This window comes from Lolium perenne, chromosome 4, assembly GCF_019359855.2.
Source record: "Lolium perenne isolate Kyuss_39 chromosome 4, Kyuss_2.0, whole genome shotgun sequence".
Taxonomy (NCBI): domain Eukaryota; kingdom Viridiplantae; phylum Streptophyta; class Magnoliopsida; order Poales; family Poaceae; genus Lolium; species Lolium perenne.
In genome coordinates this window covers 346,536,102-346,555,077 of record NC_067247.2, presented here as the reverse complement: position 1 = coordinate 346,555,077, position 18,976 = coordinate 346,536,102, and the positions used below count along the sequence as shown (strand labels likewise).

The window sequence follows — 18,976 nt, the reverse complement described above, 5'->3', positions numbered from 1 at the left end:
TGCTATACGGGAATTTGCCAGGATGTCATCTAGTGTAGAAAATTAGGGAGACCCATTCAACCTTGTGGCCTGAACACAATGATTAAAACGTCTGACTTATGTGACAATTCAGATACATGCTAAAATATGTGTATCCTATTTTTAAGAACAGATATCAATTTTCCCCTTTAGTTGCGCAACTATTGTTCTTGTGTATGATTAATTTTCTGGTAGTTATTCAGGTAGCAAATGCATTTCCATTGTTTCTACCTAATGCAAGTAGACTCTAGCATGCTAATGTGCCAATAATCTTCACCACAAATATAGTAACAATTAATTGATGAATCCTGACCATTCATTTTCTATGTGTTTAATAGTATCATAGGTAAATATAAGAACATAATAAAATGTGCTCGTATCAGATTTTTAATTATTTTTTTCAAATTGTGTCTCCTGAATAAAGATAATAAATTTCAAGGAACGAAAAACAGAAATAAAGAAGCAAAATATTGTCTTGAGAAGGAAGATAAAAGTATCGAAGAATTGAAAAGAAATGAAATTGAGAAGGGAAACAAAAAAAACCAGAAGAAAAATAATGGCATGTGAAGAAATATAAAAGTATAAAAACTAAAAAACAAAAATAGAAGTAAGCAGACAGAAAGTTCAAACCAGGACCCAGTAGGCTTCGACAAATAAGGCACACATATGACCAGATGTACTACTGAGTTCATATGTCTTATCTTTTGCAGACAGGAATTAATATGTAAATATGTAGCGCCAAAGTCAACGGCGCCTACTCTGTGTGGCCCCATTAGTGTGTTGGCCATTTGACGTCGTCCTACCTGGACGACAATGTTTTTTTTTTGTTTTGGAGGGAAAATGTAGAACATTTCTGTACCTTATGGCATATCTGGGTTGAAAGAGGCCGGGTTTACAATTTACATGTATAAAAGCCGGACAATGTCCAACTAAGAAGAAAAGAAGAGAAAAAGAAAAAAAAAAAGAGACTGCTATAAAGTTTCAGAAGAGGCTACTTGTTGCATTTTCATCTCAATAGGGTCTTATCCCCCTCAAAAAAGGCACTGCCGCTGTATTTTGCTGTCAAAAATGTCTGTCACGGTTCATGTATTTATTCAGCCTGAAAGTGCAAGAAGCATTTATCTGCTTCTACCTCAATGGTGTATCACAGGTTGGCCATCTGTTTGTTAGACTAGTATACCTTTTCTAGCCAACACTAAGCCAGAAGCCAATGCCATCCCAAACAAGGCATGTAGCCGCACACAGTAATACTTTGCCATGAAGATCTTAGTATTATCCTGCATATGTAATTTCAACTAGTGTTAGTATAAAACCAATGAACTTTTTTCAGAACATAAAAAAGGAAAGATTCAAAAGGGAGGCTTTACATCATGATTTTTGTTCACATAGTCCACAACCCATTTGCCAAGAGGGAGAGTCAGGGCAGCAAGAACCTGAAGTAAAATAGTAATGGCTGAGCTAAGAACTGTATTTTGGGATGATTTTTCTTTTCAGAAGTGACAGCATGGATCGCTAGCTTACAATGCAGGATGATGGGAGATATTTGCTTATCCCAAAAGTTACCAAGAGAGTGTAAAGGGTTCCGACCCCAAGCATCACTATTGTCGCTCCTGTTTTGGTGCCAATTTTTACCTGTTTAGAGATGCATATACAAAGAACATAGATTACACCAAATCTTGTACAAAAATGAAATCAGAGATGTTGAAGCAAAAAATGATAAGAAAGTAAAATACCAGGGGCGACATCTTCCCAACAGCTCTGTCTCCATCAATCTATAGATCATCCGAGTCTTATCAGCAAAAAAACCCTTTATAGATATATAAAATTACTGTGTCAATCATTTATGTCAGGCGTTTATACCTGATGAAAGTGGCTGCAGAAGAGTATCAGGGTAGTTGTCAACCCAACAATAATGGAGGAAGCTATGACAGTTGTACTGAGAGGGAGAAGCACAGCTCCGCTGACAAATGCCAATATTTCAAGAGAAACTGGTTAGCTATTACGGAGCCTTACATTTCTGTAGATAAATTGAAGTAAAGGATCAACCCCTCAACACTCTACCGTGCTGCCTATCCATACTGAGGACTAATTGTTCTACAGTGTACCTTGAAATGCTTCTGCTACTGTTTGAGAAGTAGAAAGCTGACGTAGCCAATGGGCCAAATGCAGCAAAACATAATGGTTCGCCTAGACCACGGTAACTTAATCGGAATGGCGGGCACTGTAAAAATGTGAATGTATAAGATATTAGAAAGATGGAAACATTATGACATAATTTAAATCTTGCTGAAAAAATATATGCAATTTAGAAGGTAAGTGAAATATGCCATGTACTTCTGTCAATTTTTATTTTAAATGGCCAGGTATTAAAATGGATCAGGCCTCTACTAGATAGGAACACAAAGATGCATGCATCACAATTTATCTCCAAAAGGAGAATACTCGTGTCATGATACACATTACAAGCATAGAAACAGAAAGGTTTCTTTCAAAACGGGCAGAAGAGTTTACCTGATAAACATAACCACAGAGGATTGCAGATATCACCAAGACAATAAACCTGACATCCCCGGCCTCTGCAAAGGCCCAAAATAGCCCTGCAAGGCCGAGCAGAAGGGAAATGTTTGCAGCATTCCGTGTCACTGTTCGACTGCACAACACAATAAGCTGTCAAATGTTTCACCTCTAAAAACAAGGTATATGCAAGCGCTCAGAGTGTGACGGTTTGATATTGGAAACGACCAGTACCTGCCAACAATGTTAACGACAGATTCTTTCTTGTCCTTGTCAGCACCGGTATCTGAATCATAAACGTCGTTGCTGCAGTCAAGCCAAAACATACACATAAATCCGTGTACGTACAGAACAGAGAAATGAGACGGGTCATTTCACCAGAACAAATAGCTAGCTAGCCTAACGATGCTTTTGATATTAGTATCGTATTACTTTTGAGAGAATAGCCAATATACCATTAGTTAAAACCGGAAGTTCCAAAATACCACTCAAAACATCAAAGTTGCCAAAATACCATCAGAATTTTGATTCTCATTGCCAAAATAGCACTGCCGTGAGATGTCAAACTTTTTCCGTTAGTCAAGCTGTGAAGTCCTTCTCAGTGTTATCAAAACTCCCAAACTACCCCTGTCTAACCAAAGAGAGAACCTGGCCCCTGACCTCGTTCTTCCATTCGTCCTCGTCTCAGCAATGGCCATGGTGGCGCGCCCGACTGCAGCGTGCAGCCATTGTTGGCTCCTCCCGGTATAGCTCCTCTCAGTGTAGATCCACGGCATATCCTCCCTCGGCCGTCCTCCATGCCAACTTCCTGCTACATAGCCGGCCACCGCGGCCCTGCTCGCTCGCCATGCGGCGCCCATGCCCAGCTTTCAGCCTCGCCTCGTGCTTGCTGTTCGATCAGCCGCCCCGGCCCTGCTCGCTCGCTGTGCCTTGCCCCTGCCCATATCCCGGTCATGCCTCCTGCTTGATGCCGGCCGGCCGCCGCAGCCTGCTGCTCGCTCGCCGCATGATTTATGTTCTGACAGACGATAAGCAGAGGGGCAGTGAACCCAGGATATACAGCAGGATCTGCAGTTCTATTTCTATCTACACGATTGAAACTTTATCAGCACAAACTTCCACCATATTGCAATGCACATAATTTTTTTTTTGTCAGTTCCACTCCCAATTCAACGAACTCTAAAACAGCCTAAATAGTTTCTAAGGCTGCATGCATTTCTGAGCTATTTCAACTCAATGGACTCATATTCTTGGCTAGACATGTGTATCAGTTCAGGTCATATTGGACCAAATAATTTTTTTTGTAGTCAAATAGAAATAGCCACATTGATACTAAGTTGAATCCAGGTGTCAAATAGACTCGCTAAGATTGTATGAATTTGCCACTTAATGCCATTGTCTAGGTTAAGCACATTTTCTTCTCTTGAACCGTGCTGGGAAATCATGTTGTTTCTGATGGTAAGGGTATGTGAGCTAACTAAATCTGGTTTTGACATGTCAAGGCTGTTGTGGTGTGTGAAGAGGCAAGTGCATACGAGTCCTTTTGTGAGAGTGTTACTCTCAGTTAGAAGATAGTGGTATTTTGGCATGAAAAACTAGATTGCAATGGTATTTTGGCAACCTTGGTTTTCTAAGTGGTATTTTGGAACTCTCGGTTTTCACTAGTGGTATACTGGCTATTCTCTCATTACTTTTACTTGATGTCAGTCTCACCTCAGGTTGAGCCAGGTGATGACAAGGACGGCAGCAGCCAAGAGACCAAAATAGCGCGTGGCAAAGAACACGCCCGCCTGATTGTAGGCAGCAGCAGTCCCTACCTGCATCGAAGCAGCAAATACAGATGCGTAAGGCACTCACAGTTGCATGTGTGGCAGTGCCACCAAATGTCGTGCAATTCCCCCAAAGGAACTGCCAATTTGGCTTGTTCTCACTGCAGTTCCAGACAGTGAGTTCTGAATTGCATGTTGGGGCGCTAACAGTTGTAGAATTACAGCTCGATCTGAATCGCAGGAGCTTGCATCGGCAATGTGGAGGGGGGGAGGTTGGAGAGAACTCACGGTGAGCGGCACGAGCGCGACGGAGTAGATGGGCAGCTTGGCCGCCCTCCAGAGCAGCGTGGCGCGGGACAGCTCGCCGGCTTCCCCGCCTGCTCCGCCGGACGCCGCTGTGGCCGAGCAGCGTACTCGCCGTAGCGCGCGGCGCCTTCTCGCGGCCTCCGCAGCAGCGGCAACGCTGGCACGGGGAGAGGGTGGCGCGTGGTGGGAGACGAGGAGAGGCGCGAGGGCGATGCCGGCGAGCGGCATCGGCTTTGGTTGATATGGGAGCTTAGCTTAGCTTAGGAGCGGCATTCCGTCGAGCGGGCCGCGGGTGCCGGCGACGGCGACGGCGGCGTCTGGGAGCGCCGGTGCGTGCGGTGCTTCGGTGTGGGCGTGCATGGATAAGGCTATGGGGATTGGAGACGTCGACGCGGCAGCCGGCAGGCAGTGGGCGGGTGCCGAGTGAAAGCGAGATAAGTTTTTTGAGTTTAGCGGCGGAGAGGCGTTCCACCTGGGAAAAAAATCCATTTTGTGTCGGTGACTGATTGGCGCGGGATAAAGAGGCCTGCTCGTAACGGGCCGTGGAACTCCTGCCGCATTCGAGCCCACTCCGCTGCTTTATTCCTTCCTGCCTGTCTCGCGCTCGCTGCTCAGCCACTCACCCCGCTCCTCTTTAGTCCCACCTCGCTACTTGGCAAGGAGAACGACCAGCTTAAATACCCAGCTGGAGCACAGTCACCGCCGAGCTCAGTCACGCGAGCTTGTAACCCGAGTGGGGGCGTTAAGGTGATGTGGATGTTGGATTGGACTCTGGACCTGGGCCTGCGCTGTTACACGCTGGCTTGCCCGTTCCAAGTTGCGTAGTGGGCCGAGTGGTTGGAGCGAAAGCTTCGGCCTCTCAGTCCCTGGAGTGGCAGGCACCGCGTGAGGCTGGTTTCACAGAGCAGCGTTCACTGCCCGCTTCCAACGGTGGAAGGATAACAGGCCGCTGCACCGCGGGCCCGCTCTGGCCCAGGGTCTTTCCTTAGCAGACCACCATTTTTTTACATCTTGTCATAATTTTCCAGCATAAATATGGTCAGAACAAAAATGAGACGAAACAATTTATTCTTATTTTTCTCATGTCATCAGTTTTGTATTATGTGAGTACATGGGATGGCTAAATAAATATGGCGGCTTTCATGAGCAGTGGCAGCACAATGTGACAAAGCAGTCAGGGCGAGATTCCCTAGACAGTCAGGAACACGGGGTTTTTCGGATGTGCTTTTCTCCATTAAGTTCCTCCATCCTTTCTCTACTTCATCTCTTCTATCGTCTCCGCTTCCCTACCTTCTTTTCTCCTTTTCTTATTTCGGCGATGTCAGTCGAGTTGTCCGCGCGGAGCAGTACAACCTCGAACCTGTAGAATTTTAGGGTAATGGTCATATCTGTTGGAGTTGCCGGTTATATATCAAGGAAAATCCCCTTGTGTGGCATATTACATAGAGAGATACGTATATGTTGGTGTACTACACCATACGTAAACATATTAGACATTACATCTCTAATAGCCCTTTAATCTGAACCTGGGAGAGGGTTAGATTACGTTTAAACTCATCTAATTTCTTGGTACATAAGATTTTGGTTAAACCATCTGCAATTTGATTACTAGCTGAGCTCCCGCACGAGCTTCTAGGAGGCGGAGCGACGGGGAGCAGCTTGAAGGCCATAAGCCACTTCGCGCGGGAGCACGTTGTCTCGTCCCGTCGCGGCATCGTCCGCTCCTTCGTTCGTGCACGGAGCCCATGAGTACATCAACAAGGCAATGAGAGGAGGAGAGGGGAGAAACGGAGGTCCGACAACGTTGTACTGCACCTACGTGCCGGCAGCACGGCGAAGAGGATGGGAGGTGGGGTAGCTGCAACGTGAAGCAGCCGCGCGTGTGGGTAAAGGAAGGAGGTGCATATCAGACCCTATTTTTTTTTGCAGTAGGCGAGAGCGAGAACCTGGGCGGAGGAACTTGAATAGAACTCGGAAATGGCGTTCCGGAGTGGCTCTTCGTTTCTCTGTACCTACCTACAGAGTCAATAATGTTGAGGGCGAGGGGAGATGGATAAGAGAAGATGAGGTTGTCTGTTTCGGGACAGAATCTTCATGCCGACCAGAGTAAAGGTCAGGGACAAGCAGTGACTCACGCGACGAAAGAAGTGCACGCAGATGATTCCTATTGCATTACTTTTCTCCAGATCTTGAAGCAACCTGTTTCTGAACGGTACAGATTATTTCCTTACCATACAAGCATGTACAAAATCCGTAATCGTTTTTTTTTTTTTGCCGAGAAAGGGTCTCCCTTGAGAGCTGGTGCAAGACTTTGCAAACAAGGACTCACAATAATTTTCTTGCACACTACCTTCCCTGTCATCGTATCCTCTTCTTTCAGATGCAGAACGTGTTGAGGAGAACAACTATGGTGAGAATAAAAATGCGAGTATGATTCTACTTTTGTTCTCAAATGTCACCATTTTTATGTGAGTACGTGACTAGATGGAGCACGCATCATTAAAGAGCCCGTTTTTTTTCCTAGAGGTCAGTAAACTCTTCCGTCACATCCAGTAAAAGATTCTAAGACACTTCCAAAATGAGGGCGGAAAATCATTTTCTTTTGCTTCTGTTTTAGTTAACTGTCTTTATAGGTACACTTGTGAAAATTAACAAAACCCGACCTTAGCTCAGTTGGTAGAGCGGAGGACTGTAGTATTCGCAGATAAATCCTTAGGTCACTGGTTCGAATCCGGTAGGTCGGACTATTATTTTTATTTTTGTGAACAATTTATTTGGGAGAAATATCTTCATTTTTCCTCAGTATTTTATTGCTACATTTTCATTTGCAATATAAAATATTACGAAGCGGTGATGGTCGTGAACTTTGATCAAAGGGGCCGAACAAAAGTAACCTTCTCAAGCCATCTGCTAGAAATGCATCCTAAAATTTTAGTCATGAGATTTGTTTCGTGGCCTGTCAGTAACATATGGCGAGGCTACCATATATCCTTGTTGGGGACAAATTACCTTTAGGCATGAGATTTATTAATTTTTTGCCGCCTGTCTGTAACATATGGTGATAAAGTAATCTATCAGTAACATATAGCGAGGCTTCTTTCGCTTTATTTTTAAAAAAAATGACACTTTAAGCATTACATCCTATCTCCACATACCAAAAATGCACACTGTTGCATAAATCCAAAAGTATCCAAGCACTGAAAGGCAGAAATAAAAGGGCATTACAAGTATCTATCACAGAAACTGCAAAGGTGCCTATGAGGAATTGAGGATGGAGTAGCAATACACACATTACGTTACCATCCTTGTTGGAAAAAAAATCCCCTCTACATATCCTCCCTAAACACATCACGATGCTCAACACGATGTACAGAAGACTACAAACGGATCTTAGTTGTACACTTGTAGATGACCTACATAATAGAACAATTTTTGTCATTAAATACCTTGGATTTCTACACCATTGGCTCCACTTGTGAGGATGAGCGTGAACTCTTTCTACTAAGACGTTGGAAGCAGGCATTAAGTTAGCACCGGAAGATGTTTCATCAAATTCCCGCTCATTATAGAGCTCGCAAGGTCATGCGTACCTCGTATAAAAAATTTGACAATGGAAAGAATGTTTTTTGATAAACCTAGGACATGGATTTTGTATGAACAAATGGATCGTGACAAGTCGTTACTACTAGCAATGACCCAAAACTGCTAAGCAACAGTGGTACAAGTGGGTAATGTTGGGTTTTAATTTCGTATTTTGATAGATAATGGAAGAATTAAAATAAGCAAACTATTGGTTCTATTCTCATGCAGATATCGACCAAATAACGATGATTGCTCCCACCCTAATAAGTAATTTAAACCTATGATCCACACAATTGATCCAATTGCCAAATATACTTGCAACGCTACTAGGTGAATATAAGGTAGAAAGCATTTTTCAAAAAACTTATTGCACACAACAAGTATATATTACCTTAGTAGGTGACTGCTTCAAAAGAGGACACCACCGAGATGGGGAAGGTCCCTAAATATGACGTCGAATGATCCGAATGACGCTTATTAGATTGATGCACTAGCCAAGTTTTCCAAAAGTCCGAACTGTTGGAAAGGGCTAGGATATATATTTTAACACTCACCCTCACGTCTAGGCTGGACAAATGGGAAGACACTAGACGTGGGCAATCGGGAGCTGCAACTATTCATAGTAGATTAGATAGTGCGTTAGCCGGGGTTTGAACTTGAGACCTCCTGGCTCTGATACCATATTAGATTGATGCACTAGCCAAGTTTTCCAAAAGTCCAAACTGTTGGAAAGGGCTAGGATATATATTTTAACAACGCTTATACCAAGTTTTGGCAGCACATTGAAGATGGAGATCCATATTAGAGAACATTGTCGAAGAAGGCATTAGGTACACACCAAGATGGCTCCAACTCAGTCGGAATGGGGAAGATTCCCTAAAAATGACGTTGAATGATCCAAATGACGAATTATTCCAAGCTAAAACACGAGAATTACCCAAGAAAACTGAAGACGGAGAAACGAAATCTCCATTTTCAAGTTATTTTGTAAGAAAATGGCGAAGCATGGGACAGAAATTTTGTGCACATGGGCACTAGTGATCCCTGTTTTAAAAAGTAATTTAAAATCATATTTCTAAGTTTCAAAAAAAATCTGAAAATAAATAATGATGTAGCCAATATTGTCTCCCACAAACGTGTAAACTTTCAACTGAAAATAATGTGTACTCTATTTCTTTTTGCCGCCCGAATTGACGGAAAGATTCCATACTATTTTCATCCCTTGGCATCTCTGGTGTGGTTGATATCGGGCTACACATATTTCATTAGGTGAGGGATACCAGGCAGTAATCAGCAATTCAACATAGTAGTAAATGTGTATAACATAGCAAGATAAATTCAGACACAGCTTGCGCGAAAAGATCAAATACACTTTTGTCCCCCAAGAACACAGCTTTCCCGAATCATTTCGATTTCATCAAACACTGTACTAATGTGTGCGCGAAAGATCAAACAAGCCAAAGCCTCGTATTGAGTTTTGCCCCCAAACCGCAATACACTACACTAGACTACTACAATCTCGCAACCCTCGGATGCATGTACCTAGGTCCTGAGTCCTGACTACTGATTGCACGCCTCTTCTTTCCTGAATCATTTTGGTTTCATCAGGAATCACCTGAATTGCACTTCCTTCTCAAGTACACTGTCGATATCACAGCATTGCCTTATTAACAAATCTCGCAACCCTCAGATGCATGTACCTCCTGACTACTGATTGCATGCCTCTTCTTTCCTGAATCATTTCGGGTTCATCAGGAATCGCTTGATTTCCTTTGCAAGTGCCTGTCTGATATGGCAGGATTGCATTTTTCAGCACACGCCATTTCTCTGAATCTCAGCGCCCTCCAAGTCCAGTGTCAATGTAACACTGTTTATACCGCGCGCCTGATCGTCTCACCTCCTCGTGACGCTGGAGCTCTGAACCCTGCTGCTGCTCTTGGACCTGCTCCTGCTGCTGCTCCCAGCCCTCTTCGATGACGACCCGGGGCTGAGGCTGGACCGGCGCGACGACGCTCGCCTCCGCGAGCTCCAGCGGCTGTTCCCGAGCGCCGCCTTGGCGACGCTGTCCTTGGCCGCCTCACTTGCACGCAGCGGCTTCACGGCCTGCTTGTTGAGGTACTCGAGCCGCGGCAGCAGGCCCGACACCGCCTTGCGGAGCGTCTCCTCGCCGACGTTGGCCTGCACGGGGTTGCCAAGGATGTTGAGCGCCCGGAGGGAGTTGTAGTTGGCGACGAGCTGGCCGAGGCCCTTGGACGTGGTGATCCTGTTGAAGCTCACGTCCAGGACCGCCAGCTTCAGCAGGCGGTGCAGCCCCTCCACGTCGCTGATCTTGTTCCCGGCTAGGTAGAGCTCCCTGATCGCCGTGCAGCTCGACAGCCCTGGGTTGTTCAGCAAGATAGAGCACGCGGGCTGGTCAGTTTCTTTGAACCATTTTCATTGATTAAGAAGAAGGTTGTAGACAAGTAGTATGTAAAAAAAAAAGCTTTTACACAAGGACGGCCATCGTATTTGGTGAAATTTAAGGCTGGCGATGAGTGACTATCGTATTTTGCCGTGTTGCAGCAAACAAGGACGGCCGCATAGGTGGACAGACGAGGCCATATTTAAGGAGTACGTACGTGGTGACCAGTTGGACCAGCTAGCTGCTCACCGACGGTGTGGCATCCAGTCACGCATCGCCTGTCTAGTGTCTAGCAGCAGTCTAGTAGGGAACAAGGAAAGCTGCGACGGATCCAACACGATCGGTACTGAGTACTGACCACGTACATATTAGCTGCGCCGTCACGAGGAACATCGAAAACTACGAACCGGAATGCAGGACGGACGCGAGATGTCCATATCGGTTCTGGACCTTCAGGTTGTGTCCTGCGCGTGCGCGGCCAGGTGAAGGCGAGACATGGGAACTCCTGTTGGGGCTGGGCGTCTACCAGGAGCCAAAAGCTTTTTCCCAGGATGGATGACACGACTCTCCCCTGTCGAATTGCTGTGCACGGCTAAAAGCCTGAACTTTGGACCATTCTACTACCACACGTACTCCTCCTACCTAGCAGGGGCCAAGATCTGAATACTAGCAGCAGCAGTAATGCCAGCCACGGAGAAGGACACTGAACCATGAACAAGATAGGGTTTTGCGAGCCCAGGGTTTCACCAGAACGGGGTACCACATGAATGCGAAATTAACTGATGAAATGTTTGGTTGCCGAGGGAGGAAATGGGTGGGCGGTTTACCATGGCCGATGCGCGCGATCCGGTTGTAGCTGAGGCTGAGCACGCGCAGCCTCGTCAGCTCCCGCAGGCCCTCGATGCTGCCGATGTTGTTCCTCGACAGGTCCAGCGCGTGCAGGCCCCTGGGCAACGATCCAGCCGCGATGTGAGCTGCCAAAAATAACCAACGATCTGGATTAGATTAGGACAGGAATGTTACTGCCTCCGATCACGAGTAGGAATGTAGTGTAATTTACCGATGAGGTTGCCGGAGAGGTTCACCGCCCGGAGGCTGGAGAAGGCGGAGATCACGGGGACGACCTTGAGCCCCATGCCGGACACGTGCGCCACCGTCGAGAACGCGTTGAGCGTCTTCACGACGCTGCTCGCCGCCTGGACGGCGGCCTCGTTCGCCGGGCTGCGCCGCCGCGCTGGCACCGCCTGGGCGTGCCACTTCGTCGTCCCCGACGACTCCCCGACCTCCACGATGCCGTCATCATCACCATCCTCGGCGTGGATCAACGAGCTGCTCACCCACGCGCTCACACGGTCCAGCGACGACGAGGCTTCCGCCGAGAACGCCACCCACTGGCTCGGGATCGCCCGGGCTGGCTCGTCCTCCGCGGGGGAGACGATCTCCTTGCTCTTCTTGGACCCGACCGTGTCGGACGTGTACCCGTCGTGCCGCTGGTGGGAGCGGCGCCCGTCGTCGTTGTCGTTTGTGTCTGCGGGCGGCCGCGGCGATGAAGACATGGGGCGGTGCAGGTTGCGGTGGCTCCACAGGAACAGGCTCCACCAGGGCTTCCGGCTCCGCGACGGGAGCACCTGGCTCGACGACCGCCTCCGCAGCATCACGCGGTCCGCGCTGCACGTCGACCTCACCGACGACGCCGGGCTCCCGCCGCCCGCCTCGCCGTTGGCATCAGGGCTGGCGAGCAGGCTGCCGGCGGGCAGTGCCACGAGGTCCTCGTGCGAGCGTGACTTGGCAGGCGCCAGCGTGTCGTCGAGCGCCTTCCAGCCCGACCTCGCCGTCTCGATGTTGGAGCACGAGCGTTGCAGCCTCAGTGGAGTGTTCGGCAGCGTGCGACCAACGGCGTCGGGCATGATCACGTCGTCCGGTGCGGCAGCGGCGCTGATAGCGTCCTTGTCGCCGCCGTCACTGCTGCAGCCGGACGAGTCCGTGGCTGCACCGATGAGGCCGACGTTCGGTACGACCCTCGCCGTCGACGCCTTGTCGCCGTCACGACCTCGACATGCCACCTCGACGGCTGTCTGAGCGGCGACAACTTTCGTGTCGCGTGCCGGCGCGCTGTCAATGCTGCCGCCTTTGCAGACGACGGGAGGAGCGGCGTCCGTCCCGTCCATGGACTCCACCGGTTTCACCTTCTGCCAGTCGTGTCCGTTGGCCCTTTTGCCGTACGGCACCTTCTTGGCATCCTGCGAACACGCCATGAACGACGGATCAGCTACACGAGCTTATTACTAGTCAATTATTTTTATAATCCAACAGTGCAAACACGTGACAAGCGTGCCGGTTCTATACCAACTAATCAGCAGAAGATTTCCAATATCTTTCAGACACACTGCAGCTGGATAATTAAGAAGCGAGACCGCTACTGTGCTGTACTGACCTTCGATTTCTTCCTGCTGCCGCCGAGCAGAGCGCAGAAGCAGCCGATCTTGGCCATCTCGACTCAGAGGATCGATCACGCCGCAGCTCGTTCAGACTTCAGGTAACTTGTTCTGAAGACACCGTGGAGCAGGCGTTGCAGCTGCTTGATTAGCCGGTGCCGGCGCGTCGGTTAACGGCGGTGCGGCGGAGAAGGCTCGTGGCCGTCAGCAGCGCTGCTGCACGTGGCAAAGATGGAATCGTGATCAGATCATTTTCTGCAGTGCCTGTGGTGGTCTAACAATGACAAAGTAACAGGGAAATATGGCCGGTATATTTTGTCTGCTCTGCATCCTGGTAGCGAATAGCGATAGGCAGGTGGTTCGTTTCCGGCGAGGTTGAGCTAGCAGCTAGGGGCTGTCTGTCTCGATCTCCCTCTTGGCGAATCATATCTTCCATCGATCTAGGATCGTAACGCCCCACCACAATTAATCTGGACCTTGTCTTTTTGCAGGAAAATCTGGGAGGTGTGCATGTTCTCTGGTCTAAAAATGGCGAGGAAATATCAGAGGAGGAGGCCAGGGCATTACCAGCTGGAGCAGAGCCGATCTCGCGGAGGAGGGGGACGAAGAACTCCCTCGTTGACGATCGATCGATGCAGCTGGCCGGGGCGGCGATGGATGTCGTCTGCACTGTGCTCACGGCTGGGAACTGGGATCACAGGAGCAGGAGAGGTGTGGTGTGGAGGTGAGGGAGAAGCGCGGGCGGTGGGAGACGATGAACCGAGAGGAAGCGGGCGAGGTGGTAGATATAGGTCGCGAGTCGCGCGGGGGAGTGATCGAGTGAAGGCAGCTCCGGAGGAGGACACCTGCCGTGCCGAACGAAACCTACGATCGACTACCGGTGCGGGGACGCACACGCGCGGCTCAAGCACGGCAGTGGGTAGTAGCTTCCGACGTCACCCGTGCACGCACCAAAAGGATACATGCATACAGCCTTGTGCCGTTTGGACTGGCTCGACCGTTGCGCGCGACGTCGGGTCGTCTCGTTCGCGCAGGTCAGACGAGAAACCAACGGGTCTGTTTTGGATTTGAGTTTGACGATGACGACGATGAGATCAGATGGGGCTTTCACTCTTTTGGATATTGTGCTTTAAGCTATATTGTTTGGCAGCATGAGAAGTGTGGCGACGTATCAGAGCAACTCTAGAAGTCACTAGAAAGCATGACCTAAAGCAGGGGTTTTAGTGGCAGAGCCATTATAAGTTTTAGGGGTTTTGAGGGTGCACTGCCTAGCACATCCCCTAAAACTTCAGCCTCCATGTGGAACACCTATCAGGGGCTCAATTTATTTTGAATTTTCCTCTTGTATCCACCCCCCACTTTTCGCTAGCAAGAGCACCTATCGTAGACAGAAAAAATGCTATGAAAACACGAAGATCGAATCTATCAAGATGCAAGCGAAAGATTAGAACTAGATGAACTCACCAATCGAGTGCGAAAGACCTTCTCAATGCGACGATCCCCGCATCTAGGCGTATCCCTCCTAGCCGCGGGGAATATATCTCCTCCTTGCTCATGGCATAGGCCCCACTGGCGAAGGGGTAAGCGATCGGCCTGAGCTGGGTCTTGCGCATATTAATTCTCCCCGTAAAAAGAAAATCTCCAGCTAATCAAGCCCTCTAGACCAAACCATTCCTCTTGGATGTGAATGCCGCCGAGAAAACAATTTGGACAAATAGTATCGGCTCTATGAAGATGCAAGCAAAAGATTGGATCCAGATCATCTCACCAAGCGAGTGCGGAATAGCTTGTGAACGCGGAGATCCCCGCAGCTAGGGGTATCCCTCCCAGCCACGAAGATTGTATCTCCTCCTTGCTCATAGGATTGAAAGGTCAACCCCTCCCACGTACACACACGTACAGTGAATCAATACGTCGGTGTTCCTTCGTGAAGTGGTTGCGCTCACGGAGTGAGTATTCTAGCCTTTAGGCGTAGGCGGAGAGCTCCGCAAGGGAGGTGGAGAGAGAGGGAGCCTTCTACCTGTGAAGAAATTGCGTGCTTGAAGGGGACAGGTTGCACCTCCCTGTATTGGGGGAGGAGAGGACCATATTGGGGGAAGGGGTAGCCCTAGGGTGGGGGAAACCTTTCTGCAGGTGGGTGCAAACTCGACTATGATGCAGTGGCAAAAGACTAAGATGCAGCTACTTTAGCCAACGCATCAAAGACAAGGCGTCTATGCAGCCATACACGATGAGACGATCAATAGCAGTGAAGTACTAGTGCATTCAGATAATAACGGCGAGGAACAACCGCCTAACCTTATTAAATATCAATTCCCAATCAAGAAAGGTATTCAGATAATAACGGCGAGGAACAACCGCCTAACCTTATTAAATATCAATTCCCAATCAAGAAAGGTATGGAACACTTCCTCGAGTTTTCGCATTAACAAGAGCACCCGATAAAATTATCGGCTCCTCCGGGATATCACCCAAATTATCGGCTCCTCTGGGATATCACCCCAATTATCGGCTCCTCTGGGATATCACCCCAATTATCGGCTCCTCTGGGACATCACCCAAACTATCGGCTCCTCTGGGATATTACCCCAATTATCGGCTCCTCCGGGATATCATCTGAATCATCGGCTCCTCTGGGACATCATCCAAATCTTCGACTCCTCCGGGATATAATCTAAATCATCGACTCCTCCCGGACATCATCTAAATCATCGACTCCTCCGAGACATCTACGGTATTCGACTTAGCATTTTTTACACCCTATACATAACTATTTCATATTCATCTACAGGCTCGGGGGCTACTCCCATCGAGAGCGCTAGTCGCGCACCCAATAAAAAAAATGGAAGCCTCGTCGACAATGAAGAATAAACCCGAAGACATCAACATCAAGATCTTCGAGTAGTACAACTTGAGTCTATGCGTGGCTGCAAGCACCCGCCCATAGACTCGGGGGGCTACTCCCATCGGGAGCGCTTCGCGCGCCTGACAAAAAGAAATTTCGACTCTGCATCAAGCACAAGATTCAAGACTCAGCAGATGATCAAGATATTCGGACGATGACAACTTTAGTCCCTGCCCGAAGCTTCACTTCGGCCAGACACTCGGGGGCTACTGATGTGGGCATAGCCCTTTGGGTACCCAAAATTGCCATACCCGATACAGATTATGAAGATGGACCAGCACAAGGACTCGACAAGCTGGACCCACAAGGAATATCAACTTGGATTACAAGAAAGAAGACTCCAATACGAATCCTACTAGGACTCTTTTAAACCCTAGCTTGGCTGCTATATAAAGCCAGGCAGGGGCACCCCTTAGCGAGGCATATTCAGAAACATAAATCATAGAGGCGACACGCCTAGACATCACAACCCGCAGATTAGAACTAGACTAGATCCAATAACTCCGCCTATGGTGGCCCCCTGTACACATATATTCAAATAGTGGATTGCTAGCAGGACGTAGCGATCCTCCACCGCGGGGACGTGAACCTGGGTAGTCGTGTCTTCCCTCGCTCCCGGAACTTTCATCGTCGCCTTTCTCTAAAACCCAATCCCCGCTCTCATTCCTATCCGGCACAAGGTTTGTTAACCTCTGGTGGGCATTGCCGAGGAACCGCCTCGTCAGAAGATTTTCGAAAAAAAAATCGATCTTTACCTATTGTTCTGTTTTGAGTTTTGACAGATTTCTACCACTATCTTCATTTACCTCTTACTCTCTTTCTTTTTTAGTTCTTTTGAGCAAAGGGCTTTTTGAAGAGGTTGCTACAGTTGTTAATGCTTTAATAGATGTTTGATATATGCTAGAACTGAACCCAAGTGGATTTGTTATTTTGATTGTACTAATGTTGCTAATAAGAATTCTGTGAAGTTTTGTATGAAGGAAGTTTTCAAGTGTAGGGAGAGAAGAATGATGTAATGAGATGAAGTATGGACAAAAGCTCAAGCTTGGGGATGCCCATGTCACCCTGATAACCCACAAGTATAGGGGATCGCAACAGTCTTCGAGGGAAGTAAAACCCAAATTTATTGATTCGACACAAGGGGAGGTAAAGAATACTTATAAGCCTTAACAACTGAGTTGTCAATTCAGCTGCACCTGGAAAAGCACTAGTAACAGGGGTGATGTGAAAGCAGCAGTAATATGAGAGCAATAGTAACAGTAACACAACAGCAGTAATAGTAACACAGAGGCAATGGCACCAGAAAATAGTTGATACTACTTCCAATGACATATAGAACGAGTATATGATGATGAAAGATGGACCGGGTTCCCAGCTATCTACACTAGTGGTAACTCTCAAATAACAAGTGTTGGGTGAACAAATTACAGTTGGGCAATTGATAGGATTGAAATAGCATTAAGACAGAACATCAAGATTATTAATCATGTAGGCATGTTTTCCATATATAGTCATACGTGCTCGCAATGAGAAACTTGCATAACATGTTTTGTCCTACCAGCCGGTGGCAGCTGGGCCTCTAGGGAATCTACTGGCAATTAAGGTACTCATTTTAATAGAGCACCGGAGCAAAGCATTAACACTTGGTGAAAACATGTGATCCTCATACCTACGCCTTTCCCTCCAGTTATCCCAGTTGTTGTCACTCTGGGGCCTCGGGTTTCGGACATAGACATGTGCAAACAACTTGTAGATACAATCTAAGCAATAATTATAGAGCTTAAATCTAAGATCATGCCACTCGTGCACTAGTGACAAGCATTAAACACAACAAGATTGCAGCAACAATAACTTCACAAACTTATATAGATAGACTAATCATAATGTAACAATCCATCGGATCCCAACAAACACAACACCGATTACATCAGATGGATCTTAATCATGTAAGGTAGCTCATGAGATCATTGTATTGAAGTACATGGGAGAGAGAGTACCAACTATGACGAGGCGGTTCCTCGGCAATGCCCACCATGAGGGGCTTGGGTTTTAGAGAAAGGCGACGACGGAAGTTCCGGGAGCGAGGCGGTACACGACGTACCCAGGTTCAGGTCCCCGCGGTGGAGGATCGCTACGTCCTGCTAGCAATCCACTATGTGAATATATGGGTACAGGGGGCCGCCATAGGCGGAGTAGTTGTATCTAGTCTAGTTCTAGTCCGCGAGTTGCGATGTCTAGGCGAGTCGCCTCTATGATTATGTTTCTGATTGTGCTTGTCCTAAGGGGTGCCCCTGCCTGGCTTTATATATCAGCCAAGCTAGGGTTTACAAGATTCCTAGTAGGATTCATATTGGAATCTTCTTTCCTTGTAGTCCAAGTTGAGGCGCGTGCAGGTCCAGCTTGTCGAGTCCTCGTGCTGGTCCACCTTCATAGTTTGCACCGGGTGTGGCAATGTCGAGTACCCGAAGGGTTATGCCCACGTCAGTAGCCCCCGAGTGTCTGGCCGAAGTGAAGCTTCGGGCAGGGACTAAAGTTGTCTTCGCCGAATGTCTTGATCATCTGTTGAATGTTGTGCTTGATGTAGAGTCGAAGTTGCTTTTGGTCGGGTGCGCGAACCGCTCCCGATGGGAGTAGCCCCCGAGTCTATGGGCGGGTGTTTGCAGCCACGCATAGACTCAAGTTGTACTACTCGAAGATCTTGATTGTTGATGTCGAAATCTTCAACTTTATTCTTCTTTGTTGGCGAGGTTGCCATATTTTTATCGGGTGCGCGACTAGCGCTCCCGATGGGAGTAGCGCCCGAGCCTGTAGATAAATATGAAATAGTTATGTATAAGGTGTAAAAAAATGCTAAGTCAAACACCGTAGACTTTTTCAAGTTCCGAGAACTTGATGCCGATGACTCTGAGATGCCATAGATAGAGGAGTCGATGATTCAGATGATGGCCCTAAGGAGCCGATGATTGAGATGATGGCCCTAAGGAGCCGATGGTTGAGATGATGGCCCTGAGGAGCCGATGGTTGAGATGATGGCCCTGAGGAGCCG

At 47.8% G+C, this 18,976-nt stretch overlaps 2 protein-coding genes and 1 non-coding gene across 3 annotated transcripts; 1 reads left to right on the top strand and 2 right to left on the bottom strand.

Moving 5' to 3' along the window:
• Positions 1 to 859: 859 nt before the first annotated feature.
• On the bottom strand, positions 860 to 5,005 carry LOC127297051 (2-carboxy-1,4-naphthoquinone phytyltransferase, chloroplastic). The gene is made up of 10 exons (XM_051327302.2): positions 4,590 to 5,005; positions 4,246 to 4,349; positions 2,767 to 2,838; positions 2,530 to 2,668; positions 2,124 to 2,239; positions 1,879 to 1,978; positions 1,752 to 1,790; positions 1,540 to 1,650; positions 1,386 to 1,451; positions 860 to 1,295 (listed from the first exon to the last, which is right to left on the bottom strand). The coding sequence occupies exons 1-10, from the start codon at positions 4,833 to 4,835 to the stop codon at positions 1,185 to 1,187; spliced, it is 1,104 nt and encodes a 367-aa protein (XP_051183262.1). The 5' UTR covers positions 4,836 to 5,005; the 3' UTR covers positions 860 to 1,184.
• A 2,260-nt stretch (positions 5,006 to 7,265) lies between these two features.
• On the top strand, positions 7,266 to 7,351 carry TRNAY-GUA (transfer RNA tyrosine (anticodon GUA)). The gene is given in 2 exon segments: positions 7,266 to 7,302; positions 7,316 to 7,351. It is a non-coding gene; the product is annotated as a tRNA-Tyr (tRNA).
• Positions 7,352 to 9,637: 2,286 nt separating this feature from the next.
• LOC127297052 (uncharacterized) lies at positions 9,638 to 12,860 on the bottom strand. The gene is made up of 3 exons (XM_051327303.2): positions 11,651 to 12,860; positions 11,418 to 11,564; positions 9,638 to 10,567 (listed from the first exon to the last, which is right to left on the bottom strand). Exons 1-3 carry the CDS (start codon positions 12,843 to 12,845, stop codon positions 10,083 to 10,085), a joined length of 1,827 nt encoding a protein of 608 aa, XP_051183263.2. The 5' UTR covers positions 12,846 to 12,860; the 3' UTR covers positions 9,638 to 10,082.
• Between the last annotated feature and the right edge of the window lie 6,116 nt (positions 12,861 to 18,976).